General features: G+C 39.9%; 2 protein-coding genes across 3 annotated transcripts in view; one reads left to right on the forward strand and one right to left on the reverse strand.

Moving 5' to 3' along the window:
• SLC25A12 (solute carrier family 25 member 12) overlaps nt 1-23,084 on the forward strand; it is a 231,767-nt gene that overhangs the window by 8,789 nt on the left and 199,894 nt on the right. The window lies entirely within an intron of this gene.
• HAT1 (histone acetyltransferase 1) overlaps nt 8,352-23,084 on the reverse strand; it is a 72,661-nt gene continuing 57,928 nt past the window's right edge. For both annotated transcript variants that reach the window (XM_003921876.4, XM_074399469.1), the window contains 3 exons: nt 19,370-19,521; nt 15,281-15,397; nt 8,352-10,190 (listed from right to left, as the gene is read on the reverse strand). In XM_003921876.4, coding sequence (XP_003921925.2) covers nt 10,023-10,190; nt 15,281-15,397; nt 19,370-19,521 — 437 coding nt within the window. In that variant the 3' untranslated portion in view covers nt 8,352-10,022. The remainder of the gene's footprint in view (nt 10,191-15,280; nt 15,398-19,369; nt 19,522-23,084) is intronic.

Below are 23,084 nucleotides of genomic sequence, written 5' to 3' on the forward strand. Positions count from 1 at the left end.
CCTCAGCCTCCTGAGTAGCTGGGATTACAGACATGTGCCACCACACTTGGCTAATTTTTATATTTTTAATAGAGATGGGATTTCACAATGTTGGCCAGGCTGGTTTTGAACTTCTAACCTCAAATGATCCACCTGCCTTAGCCTCCCAAAGTGCTGGGACTACAGGCCTGAGCCATCAAACCAGTCTTTGTTTTTTTCCTTCTTTTTTCAAAGAAAGCTCTTCACTATCTTTTGGTGAATTCTGGCTGGTGGAAGTCAGGCAGAGCACAATTTCATTTTTTAAAGGTGTCACTTGGCTGCTTCAGGTAAACTTTTATTTTAAAAACCTCCTGGATTTACAGTTTTATTTTATTTGACAATTATATGGAGCTTCAGTGGTAGAGCAATATACCCGTAGTAATATTAAACAGATTTTTATATCAAACACGTATATAGTGAAAAAATAACCATACAATTATAACAAGGTTTACATGAAAAGCAATAGGCCAGGTGCAGTGGCTCATGCCTGTAATACCAGCACTTTGGAAGGCCAAGGCAGGCGGATCACCTGAGGTCAGCAGTTCAAGACCAGCCTGGCCAACATGGCAAAACCCTGTCTGTGCTAAAAATACACAAATTAGTTGGGCGTGGTGGTGTGCACCTGTAGTCCAAGCTACTCAGGAGGCCGAGGCAGGAGAATCGCTTGAACCCAAAGGAGGTTGTAATGAGCCAAGATCGCACCACTGCACTCCAGCCTGGGTAACAGAGCAAGACTCTTGTCTCAAAAAACAAAAACGAGAACCAATTTGGCATCAGCGCTTTGAAGACATTGGTGCATTGTCTTTCAACACGCAGTATGGCTGATAACTCTAATGCGGAATCCTCCTTCCTCCCCCAGGTTATATGTGTTTTCCCCTGTGAAAGCATTTAGGATCCTAATTTTATGCCCTGGGTTCTGAACTTAATAATTTGGCCAGCTGGGCGCGGTGGCTCACGCCTGTAATCCCAGCACTTTGGGAGGCTGAGGCGGGTGGATCACGAGGTCAAGAGATCGAGACCATCCTGGTCAACATGGTGAAACCCCGTCTCTACTAAAAAATACAAAAAATTAGCTGGGCATGGTGGCGCGTGCCTGTAATCCCAGCTACTCAGGAGGCTGAGGCAGGAGAATTGCCTGAATCCAGGAGGCAGAAGTTGCGGTGAGCCGAGATCGTGCCATTGCACTCCAGCCTGGGTAACAAGAGCGAAACTCCATCTCAAAATAATAATAATAATAATAATAATAATAATAATAATAATTTGGCCCGTGAGTGGATCTTTTTAGGTAAGTGGTAGTGGTACAGCGGTTGAGAATCTAAGTGAGTCATATTGTATGGGCCAAATTTCCAGCTCTGCCAGTGCTGTGTGACCTTGGTCAAGATAACCTTCCAAGACCTCACTCGAGGACAGCATGCACCTCAGAGGGTTGTTAATGAGCATAGAGGTAACTCATGTAAGCGCTTATCCGACAATCGTGAGTGCTCAGTAAATGTTGGTAATGCTGCTCAAACTTCAGGGAGCTCTTCTAGGCTGAAGATTCATTTCTTCAACTCAGGAATTATCCTCTTCCTTTAGTTATGTCCTGTTTGCTTTTCCTCTCTGAAACAAAAATTATTGGCCATTGGATTTCCTACATTGCTCCTCTGTTTTATCTTTTTTTCTCATATTTTCTGTCTCTTTCTGATGTTCTGGGAAATTCCCTCCACTTTATATATCAGTCTTTCTGCTATTTGAATTAGAGCAATCATTTTTAATTTCTCAGAGCTCTTTCCTACTTGCTGATTTTTCCTTTTTCATACTGTTCTTTATGTGGTATCTTTTTCCAGTTTTTATTTTAAACACTTAAAAACATACAGCAGGTCAGGCTGAATGACTCACACCTGTAATCCCAGTACTTTGGGAGGCCGAGGTGGACTGATAGCTTGAGCCCAGGAGTTCAATACTAGCCTGGGCAACATGGTGAAACCCTGTCTATACCACCCCTGCCCAAAATATATATATATATATATATATATATATATATATATATATATTTATATATAATTTTATGCTGTGGATTCTGAACTTAATAATTTGGCCTGTGAGTGGATCTTTTTAGTTAAGTGATAGTGGTACAGTGGTTGAGAATCTGAGTGAGTCATATTGCTTGGGCCAAATTTCCAGCTATGTATGTGTGTATATATATATAAAATACATATTATATATATATACACAATATATATCAGCTGGGCATTGTGGTGTGTGCCTATGGTCCCAGGTATTTGGGAGGCTGAGATGGAAGGATTGTTTGAGCCCAGGAGGTGGAGGTTGCAGTGAGACAAGATTGCATCACTACAGGCCAGCCTGGGTGACAGAGCAGGACCTTGTCAGTCAATCAATCAATCAGTAATACAGGTTGAAAGAACCATACAACGAACCCCTGTATTCCAGCTATATTCAACACTTTTACAAACTTTGTCACATTTCTTTTGTGTGTATATATGTGTATATACACACACATACACATACATACCCACATACACAAACATACTTTTCTGGACCATTTGAATGTAAGCTACAAATGTCATGACTCTTTGCTCCTAAATGCTAAGGCATGTGACTCTCAGAAATAAAGACACTGTCCTACGCAGTGACAGTACCATTATCACAACTATGAAAATTAACAAAATTCCTTACCAATTGTGTCCATATTCAAATTTTCTGTATCCAATATGTGCAAAATCTACCAAAATGTAAAACGTCCATACCTTTTCACTCAGTGATTCCATCACTATTTATCCTACATACACACTCCAATGTGTATAAAATGGTGTATACAAAAGGATATTCATTGGAGCATTGCTTGTAGTAGAAGATAGGAAACAACCTAAATGTCCTTTAATACAGTATTGGGTTACACATTGACATTGAGCTATCTAATATCATACAGCTGTTTAGAATTAAAGTAACATGTACTGGTAGAGAGATGCGTTAACTGGAAAAGATATTCAGAGTACTACATGTAGTATGTCAACATCTGTGTTTGTAATAGAAATGGATGCTTTTAGACTGATAATTTTGGGTGATAAAAGAGAAACTGGTAAAAGTAATTGTAAAGAAGTGAATTGGGTGGCAATATGGGAGGGCAGCTTATTTCTCATCAAATACTTTCATGCATTTTGAATTTTTTTATTTTTACTCAGAAAGCCCATGACTACATTGATTTTTTTTACTATGTTACATAATTTTTAAAAATAGTGCTGCAGGTAGATGGATATTCAATCCCATAGAATGATGATTCTCAACCAAGGATGATTTGCTCACCAGAGGACATGTCTAGAGACATACTTGGTTGTTACAACTGGTGGTGGGGGTGGCACTACTGGCATCTTAGTGGGTAAAAGCCAAGGATGCTGTTAAACATCCTACAATGCATAGGTCAGCCCCACACAAGAAAAAATGATCTGGCCCAAAATGTCAGTAGGACTGAGGCTGAGACACCCTGAAATAGAGTAATTCTTATGGATGCAAAGGGTTGAGAAGAGCAAAGCAAGACTAAAGGGATCAACAGAAAGTCAGGCATATGCCTAACCTGTCAAATCATGGTGCATTTAAGATAATTAAGGCCAGGCATAGTGGCTCACACCTGTAATTCCAATGCTTTGGGAGGCCGAGGTGGGTGGATTGCTTGAGCTCAGGAGTTTGAGACCAGCCTGGGCAACACGGTGAAACCCTGACTCTATCAACAACAAAAAAATATGTATAAAAATTAGCCAGGTGTGGTGGCACTTGCCTGTAGTCCCAGCTACTTGGAGGGGCTAAGGATGCAGTGAGCCGAGATCACGCCACTGCACTCCAGTCTGGGTGACAGAGTGAGACCCTATCTCCAGCAACAAAAAAGATAATTCAGATTTCTAGCTGTGAAAGGAAATGGTTGGAGAAGTCCAATATGCTCCCGTTTGCATAGAGTTTATTCAAATTGGGACATTATGAAGTTCCCACAACCTTAGTTTATGGTGATAATTTTAACTGTCATAAAGGTAGTAGAGTCACTATAAGAGAGGTTGGACTAATGTCTGTGACTTCTCGGACTTTAATCTATTGGTATACTTGTATATGCATGCATAGCACATACACAATAGGCATTGCAGCGTTGTTTGTAAAGGAAAATATTGGAAACAACATAAATGTTACTGGTAGAGTAACTTATGATATACCCACACAATGGAATACCATGCTGCCATTAAACAAGACAGCTCAAATAACCTTCAAAATAAAAGTAAAAAACCAGTTAGAAAATGTGGTAGGTCATCAAACATACATATGGTATATAAAAAATAGATATACATACATGCTCCCTTATGCCTATCTCTCTGAGAGATACACAAGATATTGGTAACTGGTTGTTTCTGGAGGAATGCAGTGAGGAAATTTTCACTGTATGCCCTGTAGCTTTTTATTTCTATGTTCATACTTCCTATTGAAATATCATATATACATAAACATAGCTCTGCCCAACTAAGTAAACTGAATGCACTGTATAATTCCACCACACCTCATAAAACAAGGAGAATGAAATATTTATAATAGAAATGTAAAGGAATATGGGAACACAGAAAAGTTGAAAAGTAAATGTTGAGAGGAAAACTTCAGGCCATACTCCGAAAGAGGCATTGATAATTTCAGTCATTGCTATCAAACATACTCAAGGTTTTTTTGTTTTACTTTTTTCTTATTTTTAGAGATGGGGTCTCACTATGTTGCTTAGGCTAGTTTTGAACTCCAGGCCCAAGTCATCCTCCTGCTCAGCCTCCCAAGTAGCTAGGACTGTAGGCACGCGCACATGCCACCATGCCCAGCTTTTTTTTTTTTTTTAAAGAGACTGGTTCTGGCTCCATTACCCAGGCTGGAGTACAGTGGTGTGATCATAGCTCACTGCATCCTTGAACTCCTAAGCTGAAGCAATCCTCCTACCTCAGCCTCCCAAATAGCCAGGCTTGTGCCAACACAGGTGTGCACTACCAAACCTGACTTATTTTTAATTTTTTTGTAGACAGTGGCTGGCTATGTTGCCCAGGCTGGTCTTGAACTTCTGGCCTCAAATAATCCTTCCACCTCGGCCTCCTAAAGTGTTGGAATTACAGGTGTTAGCCACCGTGCCTGGCCAAACATACTTTTCTTAATACTTGCTCCTCTAAAAGCCCCTCTTAGGAACCGCCCAGTGGGCTGGCATGCTTGACTTGGCTGGCCTACTTGATGGAAGCTGAAATGGAGTGGAAATCAGGAGCCTAGTGTATATTCCTGGCTTTGCCACTTACTTGTAGTGTGGCCTCTGGATTTATTGTCCATTTATAAATTGGCAATGTAGATTTACAATTTTTTTTAAAATACATTTTTACAAAACACAATTCATATCAAAGAATTCTCTCTCACACACACACACACATACACACACACACTCTTCAATCTTCCCAGTAAAATAAATGTAAATAAGATAGTATATCTATGGAAATAAACATGTCATTGAAATTGTTAAAATTGGTATATACATTCACATCTTGCAATATTTTAACAACCATTCTACAAAATATGGCATGTTTGTGTAACACAGCCATTGACATATTCTTACCCAACTCAGTTAACTATGTTTCCAGGAAATGATTTAACAGAAACAAATATATACATGCACAAAGATATACTACTATGTTCAAAGCATATACAGAGATACACAAATGCAAAAATAATTTTATTTGAAAGAATCATGAGTACTTTATTAAATTAGTATTTAATATTGTTAAATTGGCTTTTAAGTTCTAAGACAAAGAATTTAAGAATTAATTTAAGAAATCGAATCAGTTGACCTCTAAGTTCTATGATTCTAACGTTATTCTCAAATATGGCATTGGTAGCATGGCTGACAGCTCTCCTCTAGTAGCCAAAGATGGCAGTTGATCAGGTCTGATAAATTTTCAGCCTAGACAAGGCTCTGGTACAACAAACCGGGGCCCCAGCAATTTAGAGACAATCAGGGACACACAGTGCTATTTTTTCCTTCTCACACAAACTATGTCACATATAAACTATGAATTTTGTGTGACTTACAAAGATGTTTTATTTTAGACATATACCACATTTACACCCACATCTGAGTATAAAAGAATGAGTAAAGAGAAAAGATATGAAAAGGACAAGAACAGAACCTAGAACAGGGAGGGAGGGAGCCTAGAGATCATTCTAGCACAACCTGAGTTTTACAGAAGGAAAACCTGATGTTCAGAAGGGAAATATATGTAGAGAAAATACAATTTGTAGAGGGCAGGTAAAAAGTAGATTTCACAACGCCTTTTTTTTTTTTGAGACGTTTTGCTCGTTACCCAGGCTGGAGTGCAATGGCGCGATCTCGGCTCACCGCAACCTCCGCCTCCTGGGTTCAGGCAATTCTCCTGCCTCAGCCTCCTGAGTGGCTGGGATTACAGGCACACGCCACCATGCCCAGCTAATTTTTTTGTATTTTTATTAGAGACGGGGTTTCACCATGTTGACCAGGATGGTCTCGATCTCTTGACCTCGTGATCCACCCGCCTCAGCCTCCCAAAGTGCTAGGATTACAGGCTTGAGCCACCGCGCCCAGCGTGGTAAAAAGTAAATTAAGAGGCCAAGTATAGTGGCTCATGCCTGTAATCCCAGCACTTTAGGAGGCCAAGGCAGGCAGATCATCTGAGGTGAGGAGTTCAAGACCAGCCTGGCCAACATGGTGAAACCCTCTCTCTACTAAAAATGCAAAAATTAGCTGGGCATGGTGGCCCATTCCTGTAATCCCATGTACTCGGGAGGCTGAGGCAGGAGAATTACTTGAACCTAGGAGGCGGAGGTTGCAGTGAGCTGCATTCCAGCCTGGGCAGCAGAGACTGTCTCAAACAAAAGAATAGGAAAATCAGCATCACATTCACTTTTTCTTTCTGATTTTTATATTTTTAAAAAATCTTGAAAGATAATTGGTTTAGATGGTATTGATGCTTTCCTCAGAGCTCATCTTTAAGTATCAATTGTGAATTGTTGATAAAAAATTAAAAATTAGCCAATTTAGATGAAAGACAAATTGCTTTCATATGGTTTCAGAAACGATTTTGACTGAACTATGTCATTTTATCTGTAGCAACTTGTGTACACAGATACAATCTCTCAGAAGTCAACAAGTCTTCTCTATATACAATCTTCTAAGATGTGATAGTTTGAAACTTTTATAGCTCCTTCATTTTAAGGCAACAGCTTACTCCTGTTGGTATGCTGCTGGCCACATCTATTTTGTGCCCAGGGGCTACCAGTTACTTTGCTTCTCTGTTTGACAGATTTTAATGATGGAAATTGATCAAAGGACAAGACGGTGCCTGTCCAACTTGGGATTTTGCCCCAAGCATCCATCAAATCAGATTTTTCAAAGTAAATTTCAACTTACATCCTGTTTTTATTATATAATACCTAGTTTGTTAGCACACATTATAAACATCTCAAGCTTTTACTTTGAATGATTGTTTTCAGCAATTTATAGTCTACTTCATTAAAAACAACACTATATTACGCAGTTTGTCATTATTTTTTCTTGCTGTATTTCAATACCTTGGTAACCTTACAGCAAATCCTAACAGATGGGCATCTCATTTTACAGAAGATATATTTTAATAATATGTAAATTAGAATTTTCTTTTTTTTTTGAGACGGAGTTTCGCTCTTGTTACCCAGGCTGGAGTGCAATGGCGCGATCTCGGCTCACCGCAACCTCCGCCTCCTGGGTTCAAGCAATTCTCCTGCCTTAGCCTCCTGAGTAGCTGGGATTACAGGCACGCGCCACCATCCACAGCTAATGTTTTGTATTTTTAGTGCAGACGAGGTTTCACCATGTTGACCGGGATGGTCTCGATCTCTTGACCTTGTGATCCACCCGCCTCAGCCTCCCAAAGTGCTGGGATTACAGGCTTGAGCCACCACGCCCGGCCTAGAATTTTCTTTTTAGAGACAGAGTCTTGCTCTGTCGCCAGGCTGGAGTGCAGTGGTGCAATCTCAGCTCACTGCAACCTCTGCCTCCTAGGTTCAAGCGATTCTTCCGCCTCAGCCTCCCGAGTAGCTGGGACCACAGGCATGTGCCACCACGCCCAGCTCATTTTTGGATTTTTACTAGAGACGGGATTTCACCATGTTGGCCAGGGTGGTCTCAATCTCTTGACCTGGTGATCCACCCACCTTGGCCTCCCAAAGTGCTGGGATTACAGATGTGAGCGACCACGCCTGGCCATAAATTAGATTTTTATACACTGATTTTTATCTTCTATTTTTATTTATAGAATGTTTATGCTACCTTGTTTTTATTTTTTTGAAACTGAGTCTTGCTCTGTCGCCCAGGCTGAAGTGCAGTGGTGTGATCTTAGCTCACTGCAACATCCACCTCCTAGGTTCAAGTGATTATCCTGCCTCAGCTTCCTGAGTAGCTGGGATTACAGGCCTGTGTCACCTTGCCTGGCTAATTTGTGATCCTCCCCCCTGGGCCTCCCAAAATGCTGGGATTATCGCCTGGCCTGTTTATGCTAAGTTCTAAATTATCTTTGAATAATATTTGATGCCAAAGTTTTAGCTTTAAGGCTGTATCTAGTTTGACTTCCCCCTCACGTGCCTACCCAAACAGTTAATAGGAGCTGATTTAAAACAAAATAAAACCTATACTAAGAACATTTCCTATTATGAAAAATCAGTAAGGAACTTAAACAAATTTACAATAAAAACCAAACAACACCATTAAAAAGAGACATTAGCACTTTTCAAAGAAGACACACATGTAGCCAATAAGCATAAGAATAAAAGCCCAACACCACTGAACATTAGAGAAATGTAAATCAAAACCACAATGGGATACCAGTCAGAAAGGCTGTTATTAAAGTCAAAAAATAACAGATGCTGGCAACGTAGGAGAGAAAAGGGAACACTTATACACCGTTGGTGGGAATATAAATTAGTCCAACCACTCTTGTTAGTTTGCTAAGGATAATTCCTCAAAGAGCTAAAAACAGAACTACCATTTGACCCAGCAATCCCATTACTAGGTATATACTCAGAAGTATCAATCATTCTACCATAAAGATATATGCATGCAAACATTCACTGCAGCACTATTCACAATAGCAAAGACGTGGAATCAACCTAAATGTCCATCAGTGACAGACTGGATAAAGAAAATGTGGTACATACACACCACAGAATACTATGCAGTCATAAAACAAGAACAAGATCATGTTTTTTTGCGGGGACACAGATGGAGCTGGAAGCCATTATCCTTAGTAAACTAACATAGGCACAGAAAACCAAATACTACAGGTTCTCACTTACAAGTGGGAACTAAATGATAAAAACACATGGACAAAAAGAAGGGAACAATAGACCCTGGGGTCTACTCAAAGACAGAGGTTGGGAGGAGAGAGAAAGGCAGAAGAATGAACTACTGGGTACTAGGCTTAGTATCTGGATGTTGAAATAATCTGTGCAAGAAACCCCCAGGACACAAGTTTACCTATGTAACAAACCTCCACGTGTCCCTGAACTTAAAAAAGAAAGAAGAATCATATTGAAAAACTAAAATTACCAGGATAAACCTTAAAGAAATGTTTTAAAGGTGTCAGATGTAAAATCTTAGAAGCAAAGTATAGAAAGAATGATAAGAATAAGGTTTATTGTAAATATTTAAGAATCATATCACACATTAACATATCACAACTAAGCATTTATTATACTGTTTAAGAAGGGAAGCAATTGCAGTAGTATTTCAGAAGCTGTATCTTTTTTTAAATGCAATATATGCTCATAAACTCTAAACAGTATTTTAAAATATACAATCTCTCCAAAAGAAAATATTCAACTAAAGATAGATAACTTTTAGTATAAGCAAAATGTCACAAGATTTTAAAATTAAAAGTCATCAGAATTTTCACAGCACATTGTACAGAAAATGTGCAGGCTTCCTGTACACAACAGTATAATCTTTACTCTTGAGCGAGTCGTTCAATAACACGCCGGTAATCTTCCACTAGTTCCTGAAAACTCTCTTCCAGCTGTTCATGTTGCATGCTTATTTCTATTTGGTTCATCTGATTTGTCAGTTCTTCTGGTCTGAGACATTTTCTCATCTTGGCAAGATCTCTTTGCTTTTTCTAAGTGACAAACAATTATTTGTTAGACTAAGAAAGCAAATATATTTCCTTGTAGTCTTAGAGTTTTAAGTGTCCGGTGTTAAAAATAAGAATAGTACAAATATGCCCAAACTTGTCCCACACTATTTTTTTTTTTAAAGGAAGCTTAAACATAATGTTAACCATGAATTGTAAACCCTCTAAAAAGAGTTAACAGGAAGACCTGGTATTTGTGTCCAATTGATGATAAATACAGACATGTGTCTAGGAGCCCCCCTCCAAAACTTTAGAGAACTCTGGCCAGGGTGGAAACTCAAATATTTCTTTAATAAATAAAAGACATGGGTTGAAGAAAGACAACTGAGATTAAGTGCTATTATGCTTCATTTTACTATTCAATCATTAGTTAATTACATTTTAAATTCCACCCATGAAGTACTTATGTACCACATGCTAATTTTAACATAAACTGTTAGAATGTTTCAGAAAGATAAATGGGAAACTGTGACACCTTAAAAACACATTAACTAGGTCAGGCATGGTGGTTCACACCTGGAATCCCAGCACTTTGGGAGGCCAAGGCAGGTAGATCACAAGATCAGGAGACTGAGACCATCCTGGCCAACATGGTGAAACACTGTATCTACTACAAATTTAAAAAGAATCAGCTGGGCGTGGCGGCCCATGCTTGTAATCCCAGCTACTCGAGAGGCTGAGGCAGGAGAATCACTTGAACCTGGGAGGCAGGGGTTGCAGTGAGCAGAATCATGCCACTGCACTCCAGCCTGGCGACAGAGCAAGACTCCGTTTCAAAAAAACTATATATTACACACACACAAGCATTAGTCTCTATAAAGTTCCAGACACACATTATCATACTAAACCCTCCCTGTTTTACTTAGGACACCACTATGCTGAGTCTGCAACAGGTAGCCAGTAAGAACTTTTATGCAGGACACTGTCAAAACAATACTATGTCAGAGATGTTTAGGATGGGACTGGATGACTGGGCAGCTACTGCAGTAGTTCAAACCAGAGTTGATGAAAGCCTAGATCGAGTCAGCAGCAGCAGAGAAGGAGGGGACAGGGCAGATTTAGGGGAGAAAATACCGGGTGATATGGGGAAGGAAGAATGAAGGGTAACTCCAAGATTCCTGGTTGGGTGGCATTATTGCAAATATGAAGCTTTCATGTTTTGGATATACTGTTCTAGATTATCGTATCAATTCTTCTATTAGAGAATAAAGATTAGACTTTATATAGAAATCAGAAATCACATATATTAACTCATATGCTCCTAACAACTCTATGTGAGATAGGGATTAGATGGAGGGAAAAAAAGAGGGCTAGAAGAGCTAAATAATGTGCCCTAAGTAGCCCTTGAAAGCAGTGCCTCTCAAATGTGAATGTACATGAAGAGCACCTGGAGTCTGAGAGTCTGCATTTCTAATCAGGTGATGTTAATGTTGCTAATCTACTGACCATACTTTGACTATTAGTGGTAGAGACAGAACTGATAAAAATTCAGATTTATTGCTCCTAAGGCCTGGAAAGACAGTACATTCTTTACATTCCTTATTTTTCAATCCTGAATGCTATAAAATTTGTTATTTCTGCCAAAGGCATGACTGCCCTAAATACATGCGTCAAATTTAAGGAAACAATTCAGGAACTAAAGGGCAATGCATTAGGAAATTATTGTAGTGTGAGATATGAGAGGAATATAAGTTATTTTTCTAAATTGCTACCCAATTATAACATTTGTAATTTGTCTATGGCTTTAGTGTAAGACTGGTGATACCCATTTGGCTGTTAAGAACCTGAAGGGTTTAATAACCAGTTCTGGCCTTTTATATTTTTTATTTTTTTATTTTCGAGAGGGAGTCTCACTCTGTTGTTACCCAGGCTGGAGTACAGTGGCATGATCTCGGCACACTGCAACCTCTGCCTCCTGGATTCAAGCAATTCTCCTGCCTCAGCCTCCTAAGTAGCTGGAATTAAAGGCGTGCATCACCATGCCCAGCTAATTTTTGTGTTTTTAGTAGAGACCAGGTTTCACCATGTTGCCAAGGCTGGTCTTGAACTCCTGGGCTCCAGCAATCCACCCACCTCGGCCTCCCAAAATGTTGGGATTACAGGTGTGAGCCACCATGCCCAGCCCAGTTTTGGCCTTTTAGACAGGAGAACTAGCTGGACGGATAAAGGTACTTAATATAAAAAAGGCCGGGCGCGGTGGCTCAAGCCTGTAATCCTAGCACTTTGGGAGGCCGAGGTGGGTAGATCACGAGGTCAAGAGATCGAGACCATCCTGGTCAACATGGTGAAACCCCGTCTCTACTGGAAATACAAAAAGAATTGTAGAAGAGTTGTAGAAGAATTGTTAAGAGTAGAAAATACTTGCACTTAAGTGCAGAAATTCCCATTACTTGGCATGAACTGTGTGACTACTATTTGTACTCAGAATTTCTATCATCTTTCATTTGTTATATTTTATATAAAATGTCACATTAATATCTAAAATATATAATTCAATAAATTATTTTACTGTAGTAAAAGTCTTAATACTCTTAAATGTTGCCATCTATTTATATTGTTCTCTGTGCCCAAATTTTATCATTAAGACATTTTCTAGCTAACAAATATTACTTAAAGATCAAAACCTTTGGAAAGTACCATTTCTACCCATTTTCTGATGTTTCTGAATTGGTAACATCAAATAATAAAATGCTACTTTGGATAATTTTTAAGAAGACCATTATAATTTATTGCAACCCGTTATATGCAGATGATGGTTTGTAAAATAGAAAATCCATTAAACTGCAATGAAATGACACTATGAGGAACTATTCATACATCTATGTATGAATTCAAGATAAAATGATTTAGTTATAGGCAAATAATTACTTTTATATTCAGAATGTGATAATACTGAACAGAATTACAAAGACAAATTAGGAAATATAATTGCACTGGAAAATAAAAGGATGCTATGAAGAGAAGAGTTGGGATTCAGCAAGTACTGTGAGCCAACAAACCATTGGCATTCAAGACTGGTTCTATAAAGCAGAATCCATGGCAAACAAAACTTAAATTTTCTTTAAATTTACAAAGGAAAGCCAAAACTATGTGTACCTGATGTAGTTATTTAATTTACTTTCATCAAATTTTTTTTTGAGACGGAGTTTTCGCTCTTGTTACCCAGGCTGGAGTGCAATGGCGCGATCTTGGCTCACCGCAACCTCCGCCTCCTGGGTTCAAGCAATTCTCCTGCCTCAGCCTCCTGAGTAGCTGGGATTACAGGCACGCGCCACCATGCCCAGCTAATTTTTTGTATTTTTTAGTAGAGACGGGGTTTCACCATGTTGACCAGGATGGTCTCGATCTCTCAACCTCGTGATCCACCCACGTCGGCCTACTTTCATCAAATTTTAACGAAGATTCAACTTGGTCATTTCTGTCCCAGCTATTGTGCTGTATATAACCTTACAGGTATACTATATATAAATGTAGCAACAACATTTCAACAATGAGCAATTATACTCAGTAATTACTTGTTAATAAATTAAGTATTCTGCCAATCAGCTCACTACTCAGCTGCAACTAGTTAGCACATTTTCCTTTCTTTTCTTTTTCTTGAGCTAGAGTCTGCTGTCACATAGAATGAAGTGCAGTGGTGCGATCTTGGCTTCCTACAACCTCCGCTTCCCAGGTTCAAGCAATTCTGCCTCAGCCTCCCAAGTTAGCTGGGATTATAGGCACCTACCACCACACCCAACTAATTTTTATATTTTTAGTAGAGACGGGGTTTCACCATATTGGCCGGGCTGGTCTTGAACTCCTGAGCTCAGGTGATCCGCCCACTTCAGCCTCCCAAAATGTTGAGATTACAGGCGTGAACCACCACACCTGGCTTAGATAGCAAATTTTCATTCACACAAGGTGGAATGAACGATATCCATCCTAACAATGTCTAAATGGCAAGGCCAACTTAATTTAGGTGGGAAAATATGGAAGATGACTAAGAAGTGGGGAAAAAAGGGCAAGAAGAATGTTTAAAACTATAATAGTACTAATATGATTTCAGCTATGGTAAATTACAGAGATTTTATTAATAAATAGCAACAAAGGCTATTTTTATGAAGAAAGCAAAGAAAAAGAATATATAAGTAACTTTGCTTTTATATGGGATGAGAGAAAAAAGAATATGTTTAACAACTGAGAAGACAAGAAACTTGGGAAAAACAAGAAAATTTGTTAGGGAAGAGCCTAGGCATTCAGATTTTTAAAATATGCATACAAATCAAAGAAAAGCTAACCAGGGTAGATTATCCTTGGGATAAGTTTGTTTGAGACACAGTTTCACTCTGTCTCCCAAGCTGGAGTGTAGTAGCACAATCTCGGCTCACTGCAACCTCCACGTCTTGGGTTCAAGTGATTCTCCTGTCTCAGCCTCCCAAGCAGCTGGGATTACATGCACACCCTACCATGCCCAGCTATTTTTGTATTTTTAGTAGAGACGAGGTTTCACCATGTTGGCCAGTTTGGTCTCGAACTCCTGACTTCAAGTGATCCACCCACCTGAGTCTCCCAAAGTGCTACAATTGCAGATCTGAGCCACCACTGGAAAAAGTTTTTAAATGAGTGAAACATATGTATAACTTATATTGGAAAATTATGAGTGAGAATTTTTTTTTTTTTTTGAGATGGAGTTTTGCTCTTGTCGGCTCACTGCAACCTCTGCTTCCTGGGTTCAAGCAATTCTCCTGCCTCAGCCTCCTGAGTAGCTGGGATTACAGGTACTTGCCACCACACCCAGCTAATTTTTTTATTTTTAGTAGAGACAGGGTTTCACCATGTTGGCCAGGCTGGTCTTGAACTCCTGACCTCACAATCCACCCGCCTCAGCCTCCCAAAGTGCTGGGATTACAAGCGTGGGCCACCATTCCTGGTCGTGAGTTATTATTTTTATAAATAACTGGAAGAATATTTCTACTTTTGTAAAAGTTAATTTTACAGAATGACTTGGACTCTCCCATACACTGGCATTTGGTAGCTTTTCTTCTGTTTTAAACAGTGAAAAGAATAATGTTGAAGATTCTTGAAAGTCCTACCTTATATGGGCTAATTAGTCTTCTTTTAATATCCAATCTATAGCTTCTGTATTGTTCAGCATCACTCATGTCAGTTACCAGCAGTCGAAGAATTTCATAAACCCTTCTAGCATGTCGCTAATAAATGAAACGAAAGAAAAATGTGAACATTTTCAAAGTAAAAATAATGACACTTTCCCAAAAGAACACAGGATATATTTAATATCTGCCATGTGCAAGGAACTGTGCTAGATACCAAAGAAAGGGCAATAAAAGTCATTGCCTTCAAGCAGTCTAGTGGGTAATACAAATGATTATGGTATGGATAATTTAATGTGGCACAAGCATAGTTCAATGCAGTCTCAACCTCCTAGGCTCAAGCTGTCCTCCCACCTCAGCCTCCTGAGCAGCTGGGACCATGAGCATACACCACCATACTCAGCTAATTTTTTTTTTTTTTTTTTTTTGTAGAGATAGGATCTCACTTTGTTCTCTAGGCTGGTCTTCAACTCCTAGCTTCAAGCGATCCTCCTGCCTCAGCCTTCCAAAGTGTAAGAATTAATTGGCAAGAGCCACTGCCCAAGCCTTAGTAACAGATTTTAAATGGGAGAGTAAGCAACATGCACAAATTTGAGTTTTAAGTAAGTCACTCTTTCAGCTTCATAGAAATGGTAGCAAAAAGAAGGGCAGAGAGACCAATCAAGAAGCTGAGCTATTACATCAGATAAAAAAATGATGAGGGCATGAACTGGAACAGCACAAGAAAGACAATTAAGGGGACAAGAACACTAGAAACATATAAGAAGAAAAACTGACTTAGAGGAGGAGGTGAAAATGTGAGTTTTCACTGCCTAGGAGAGATTTCGGAGGCAGCAGCAAATAGAAAATCTGAAGAAAATTTTAGTCTAAGGGGAAGGATTTAAACAATGTCAGTATATAGGTAACAGTTAAAACCATAAGGTTGGTTAAGGTCACCTGGGGAAAGCATATACAGTGATAAAAGGAGGTGGGTCAGAAATCTGGTAGTACAAGTTAAAAAGTACAGTTAAAAAGCAGACAGGGCGGCCAGGTGCAGTGGCTCACGCCTGTAATCCCAGCACTTTGGGAGGCTGAGGCAGGCGGATCACAAGGTCAGGAGTTCAAGACCAGGCTGGCCAACATAGTGAAATCCCATCTTTACTAAAAATAGGAAAAAAATTAGCCAGATGTGGTGGTGGGCGCCTGTAATCCCAGCTACTCAGGAGGCTAAAGCAGAAGAATTGCTTGGACCTGGGAGGTGGAGGTTGCAGTGAGCGGAGATTAGGCCATTGTACTCCAGCCTGGGCAACAGTGCAAGACCCTGTCCTAAAAAAAAAAGCAGACAGGGTTAGGCACAGTGGCTCATGCCTGTCAGTCTCCAGCACTTTGGGAGGCTGCCAAGATGGGCAGATCACTTGAGCCTAGGAGTTTTAGAACAGCCTGTAGATTGTGTGTTAAAGTTAGGGCAAAAAAAAAAAAAGAAAAGAAAAGAACAGTCTGTAGAAATCTTGTCTCTACCAAAATTAGCCAGGTATGGTGGCGTACCCCTGCAGTCCAAACTACTCAGGAGGCTGAGGTGGGAGAATCATTTGAGCCCAGGAGGTTGAGGCTGCAGTGAGCTGTGATTACACCACTGTACTTCATCTCAGGTGACAGAGGTAGAGACTGTCTGTCTCTCAAAAAAAAAAAAAAAAAAAAAAGAAAAGCAAAGGAAAGAAAAGACAAGTGGTATCAAGGAAATATCAGAAGAATCAGGAAGTTTCGGTAGCAGTGAAGCCAAAGGAGAACCACAGTTTTCCTGTTGGTGTTGTTTCACTTGTATATTTATTTGGGCAGGGAGTTAGGCTATAGGTAGGTTGGGAAGATGATATCTTCTGACCTTCCTGGAAGGGAACTTGAGTTGAGCCTGAAAAAAATGAGTACTATTTGGCCAGGCAAATAGGAGAAGGGAGGATTTCAGGTAAAAATAATAGAATATATAAAGGAATACAGAAGGAAGAAGGATGTGGCAGAGTTGGGAAATAGCTGGAAGATCAGTAAAGCCACAGCATGTAGCAAAGTAGTAAGAGGCTGAAGCTAGTAAGGTAGGCAGAGTCCAGATTATCATCAGCTCTTTGTGTCCTGGGTAGGGAGTTTGAATTCCTTTTATAAAAAAGCATCATGGGCCAGGTACAGTGGCTCACACCTGTAATCCCAGCACTTTGGGAGGCCAAGGCGGGAAGATCACAAGGTCAAGAGATCGAAACCATCCTGGCCAACATGGTGAAACCCCGTTTCTACTAAAAATACAAAAAAAATCAGTTAGGCATGGTAGCACACGCCTGTAGTCCCAGCTACTCTGGAGGCTAAGGCAGGAGAATTGCCTGAACCCAGGAGGTGGAGACTGCAACGAGCCAAGATCGCACCACTGCACTAGAGGCTGGGTGACAGTGTGAGACTCCATCTCAAAAAAAAAAAAAAAAAAAAAAAAAAAAAAGCATCGTTAAAAAAAATACATATTCATATGTATTTCTTTTAAAAGCTGAGCTATTAAACAAATTTCTAATTAATAAGACAATACAATCTAGAGATATAAATTACTTCTAAAATATATGTTACCTTAAAGCTAAGAAACAACTACCATGTTTTAATGCAGGAGAAAAATGAAATATAGTTCAAATTGAGCTGTCTGAAGGTGGCCAGCAACCTTTTGATTACACAGTTTTGAAACTCAGGGGGAGCAATCTGGATTGGAGATTTAGATGAAATCTCCCAGGTAGAATAACTGGAATAAAAAGAAATGAGGAATAAGGAATTCTGGGGAAGTTACATTTAGGAGCATATAAAAGAGCAGAAGTCAAAGTATTTCAAGAAAGACAATCACAGTGGTAGGTAAAAAGCCAGGAACTATGGTACTTTAGAAGCCAAGGGAGGAAGGGTGATCAATAGTAGTAAATGCTGTTCATTACTGGAATACCCTTCATCTCACATACTTTATTTTTTTCGAGACAGAGTCTTGCTCTGTTGCCCAGGCTGGAGTGCAGTGGTGCAATCTCGGCTCACTGTAACCACCCCTTTCCAGGTTCAAGCAATTCTCCTACCTCAGCCTCCCGAGTAGCTGGGACTACACGCAAGTGCCACCATGCCTGCCTAATTTTTTGCATTTTTAGTAGAGATGGGGTTTCACTCTGTTAGCCAGGATGGTCTTGATCTTCTGACCTTGTGATCCGCCCATGCCCGGCCCATCTTACATACTTTCATTCTTTCTTTTTTTAGGGGGTTGGCGGGTAGTGGATGGAGACTCACTCTGTTACCCAAGCTGGAGTGCAGTGGCACAATCTTGGCTTACTGCCACCTCCACCTCCTAGGTACAAGCAATTCTGCCTCAGCCTCCAGAGTAGCTGGGACTACAGGCATATGCCACCATGCCTGGCTAATTTTTGTATTTTTAGTAGAGACGGGTTTCACCATACTGGCCAGGCTGGTAAACTCCTGACCTTGTGATCCACCTGCCTCGACCTCCCAAAGTGCTGGTATTACAGGTGTTAGCCATTGCGCCCAGCCTCCCACATACTTTCATAATCCAAATCCTACACATTCTTCAAGGTTTACATGAAATGCCACCCTTTCTATGAAATATCTACTGATTTTCTTGCTTACATAAATGTAATAAACTCCCTTCTCTGAACTTCCATATTTTTTTTTCTGCACCTATCTTAAGACATTTACCACTTTAAAATTTAAATAAATACACAGAAGTATATTAGATGACATAGGTGTTTTACTTCAACTCCTCTTCCCATCAATAATGTCCCCAGTGGTACAAGTACTTTAAAGACCAAAAATAAGATCCTATTATCCATCTTTCTTCTGCTTACTATGTTTAATATGGCAATAACACCTGTTATCTTCCCATTTTATTAATGAAGAAACTGAGGCACAAAGAGGTAAATTAAATTGCCATAAATCACACAGCAAGTAGTGGAGCTAGATCTGAATCCAGGCAATCTGGCTTCAGAGCCTGTACTGTTAACCATTTCTGCTTCCCACAGGTGTATTCTTTTTTAAATGTTTGTAATTTAAATCTGTTTTCCTCCTACGAAATATTAATACCTTATTTATTTTGAACTTCTGTTGTGTCTCTGTCACCATATCTTCATTGAATCCTTGCATTAACTTTTCCCGGGAAAAACAGGGCAAATCTTGACAAAGCTTCACAAGCACAAAATCTCGTAATTTCACATAGCTTTTGGATGGATCTTCCGCTAAATAAATAAAGCAGAACAACATTAACATTTCCCTTACACTCAATAAAATTTCTTCATCTCAACATATATGCTAGGCTAGGAAGGCAAATATTGTTAAAAAAAATTACACATACAAAAGTTCCAACATGAAAGAATTATTCCTTATAAATAAAACTATTATCTTTGTCAAAATAATAAATCCAAACCTTTTGCAAAGACATTTGTATTAATATTTGTGAATTAAGAGCTACCCATTTCAAATTTAAACTTTTTTTTTCTGTGAGACATAGAGTCTCACTCTGTCACTCAAGCTGGAGTGCAGTGGCATGATCACGGCTCACCACAGTCTCAACCTCCCAGGCTCAGGTGATCCTTCTATTTCAGCCTCCTTAGTAGCTAGGACTACAGGCTCCCGCCACCACACCCAGCTGATTTTTGTATTTTTTGTGGAGACAGGGTTTCACCATGTTGCCCAGGCTGGTCTCGAACTCTTGGGCTCAAGCAATCCACCCATCTCAGCTTCCCAAAGTGCTAGGATTATAAGCATAAGCCACTGTGCTCGGCCTCAAATTTAAACTTTTTAACTGGCATGATTATCACATGCATCTTAGTTTTTATTCCAATTAAAGTAGCTATATAAATAAGATTCAAATTTGGATGAACAGGCCAGGCACAGTGGCATACACCTGCAATCCCAGCACTTTGGGAGGCTGAAGCAGGCAGATCACTTGAGGCCAGTGGTTAAGAGACCAGACTGGCCAAGATGACAAAATCCCATCTCTACTCTACTAAAAATACAAAAATTAGGCCAGGCACGGTGGCTCATGCCTGTAATCCCAGCACTTTGGGAGGCCAAGGCGGGCATATCACCTGAGGTCAGGAGTTCGAGACCAGCCCGGTGAAACCCTGACCCTACTAAAAATACAAAAATTAGCCGAGCATGGTGGTGCATGCCTGTAATCTCAGCTACTCAGGAGGCTGAGGCAGAAGAATTGCTCAAACCCAGGAGGCAGAGGTTTCAGTGAGCTGACATTGCATCATGTACTCCAGCCTGGGCAACACAGCAAGACTCCTTCTCCAAAAAAAAAAACTCCAAAAAATTAGCCAGGTTTGTTGGTGTATAATTGTAATCCCAACTACCCAGGAGGCTGAAGCATGAAAATCACTTGAGCCTTGGAGGAGGAGTTTGTAGTGAGTAAGCCAAGATTGCACTACTGCACTCCAGCCTGGGTGGCAGACTCTGTCTCAAAAAAATAAAATAAATAACAATAAAACAAATAAATCATACAGAAAGGCAAAGGACCCAGAATAGCCAAAACAATATTTAAAAAGAACAAGCTGGGTGCGGTGGCTCATGCCTGTAATCCCAGCACTTTGGGAGGTCGAGGCAGGCAGATCATAAGGTCAGGTGTTTGAGACCAGCCTGGCCAACATGGTGAAACCCCATCTCTACTAAAAATATAAAACTTAGCTGGGCGTGGTGGTAGGCACCTGTAATCTTAGCTACTTGGGAGGCTGAGGCAGAATTGCCTGAACCCAGGAGGCAGAGGTTGCAATAAGTTGAGGTTGTGCCACTGCACTCCAGCCTGGGCAACAGAGCAAGACTCTGTCTCAAAAAAAAAAAAAAAAAAGGGAAGAAAAAGAACAAAACTTGAGAGGATTCACATTTTCTGATTTCAAAACTTATTTCAAACCTACAATAATCAAGACCATGTGGTGTTGGCATAAGGACAGACATACACATAAATGGAAGTGAACTGACAGTCCATAAATACAACCATAGATTTATGGTCAATTAATCTTGGAGAGGGATGCAAGACAATTCAGTGGGGGAGAGAAGAGTCTTTTTAACAAATGGTGATGGGACAACTGGATCTCCATCATCAAAAGAATAAAGTTGGATCCCCTTTCCTCACACCATACATACAAATTAACAAAAACTGATCATAGTCACATATTTAAGAGGTAAAACTATAAAACTCTGAGAAGAAAACACAGGAGTAAATTTTCATGACCTTTGGTTAGACAATGGTTTCTTAGATAATGAGAGCAAAGCATAAGCAACAAAAGAAAAAATAAACTAGGCAATATTAAAATTTTAAATTCTTGTATTTCAAATGATACCAATAAGAAAATGAAAAAAATAACATACAGAATGGGAAACCATTTGCAAATCATGTATCTAATAAAGGACTTGTAGCTAGACTATAAAAACTCTTAGCTGGGCGCGGTGGCTCACGCCTGTAATCCCAGCACTTTGGGAGGCCGAGGCGGGTGGATCACTAGGTCAAGAGATGGAGACCATCCTGGTCAACATGGTGAAACCCCGTCTCTACTAAAAATACAAAACATTAGCTGGGCGTGGTGGCGCGTGCCTGTAATCCCAGCTACTCAGGAGGCTGAGGCAGGAGAATTGCCTGAACCCAGGAGGCGGAGGTTGCAGTGAGCCTAGATCATGCCATTGCACTCCAGTCTGGGTAACAAGAGCGAAAACTCCGTCTCAAAAAAAAAAAAAAAAAAAAAAAAAAGAAAGAAAAAGAAAAAGACAACCCAACTAAAACATGGGCAAAGGATCTAAATTGACATTTATCAAGAAGATATATACAACTGGATAATAAGCACATGGAAATATGCACAACCTCCTTAGTCAAAGGAAATGTGAATCAAAACCACAATGATATACCACTTCATACCTACGAGATGACTAGAATTAAAAACACAGTCACAGTATTGATGAGGATGCGGAGAAATTGAAACCCTGATACACTGGTAATGGAAATGTAAAATGGGGTAGCCATTTTGGAAAACAGTCTGGTGATTCCTCAAAAAGTTAAACATAGTTACCATATTTCCCATAATTTCCAGTCTTAGGTATATACCCAAGAGATACAAAAACACAGGTCCACATAAAAATTTGTATAGGAATGTTCATAGTAGCATTAGTCACTCATAAGAGCCAAAAAGGGGAAACAATCTAAAATGTTCAACTGACCATTGAATAAATAAAATGATATAACCACATAATGGAGCATTATTTGGCAATAAGAAGAAATGAAGTACTGGTATATGCTTTAGGAATGCATCTTGAAAACATTATGCTATGTGAACTAGTCATATACTGTATGATTCCAATGTCAGAATCGACAAATTTATAGAGACAGAAAGTAGATTCGTGGCTGCCTAAGGATAGGAGTCGAGGGAAGGAAAGCAGTGCTAATGGGGATTTCTTTTGGGGGAAAAGAATATTCCAAAATTAGATTATTCACTAGAGCCTGGTGGTTCACGCCTGTAATTCCAGCACTTTGGAAGGTGGAGGTGGACAGATTTCTTGAGGCTAGGAGTTCAAGGCCAGCCTGCCCAACGTGGCAAAACACCGTCTCTACTAGAAATACAAAAATTAGCCAGGTATGGTGGCACATGCCTGTAATCTCAGCTATTCAGGAGGCTGAGGCATGAGGGTTGCTTGAACCCAGGAGGCAGAGGTTGCAGTGAGCCACACTACTGCACTCTAGCCTGGGTGACAGAGCGAGACTATTTCAAACAAAAAGATTATGGTGATGGTTGTGCTATAAATATCACCT

This window comes from Saimiri boliviensis, chromosome 5 (genome assembly GCF_048565385.1).
Source record: "Saimiri boliviensis isolate mSaiBol1 chromosome 5, mSaiBol1.pri, whole genome shotgun sequence".
Lineage (NCBI taxonomy): Eukaryota > Metazoa > Chordata > Mammalia > Primates > Cebidae > Saimiri > Saimiri boliviensis.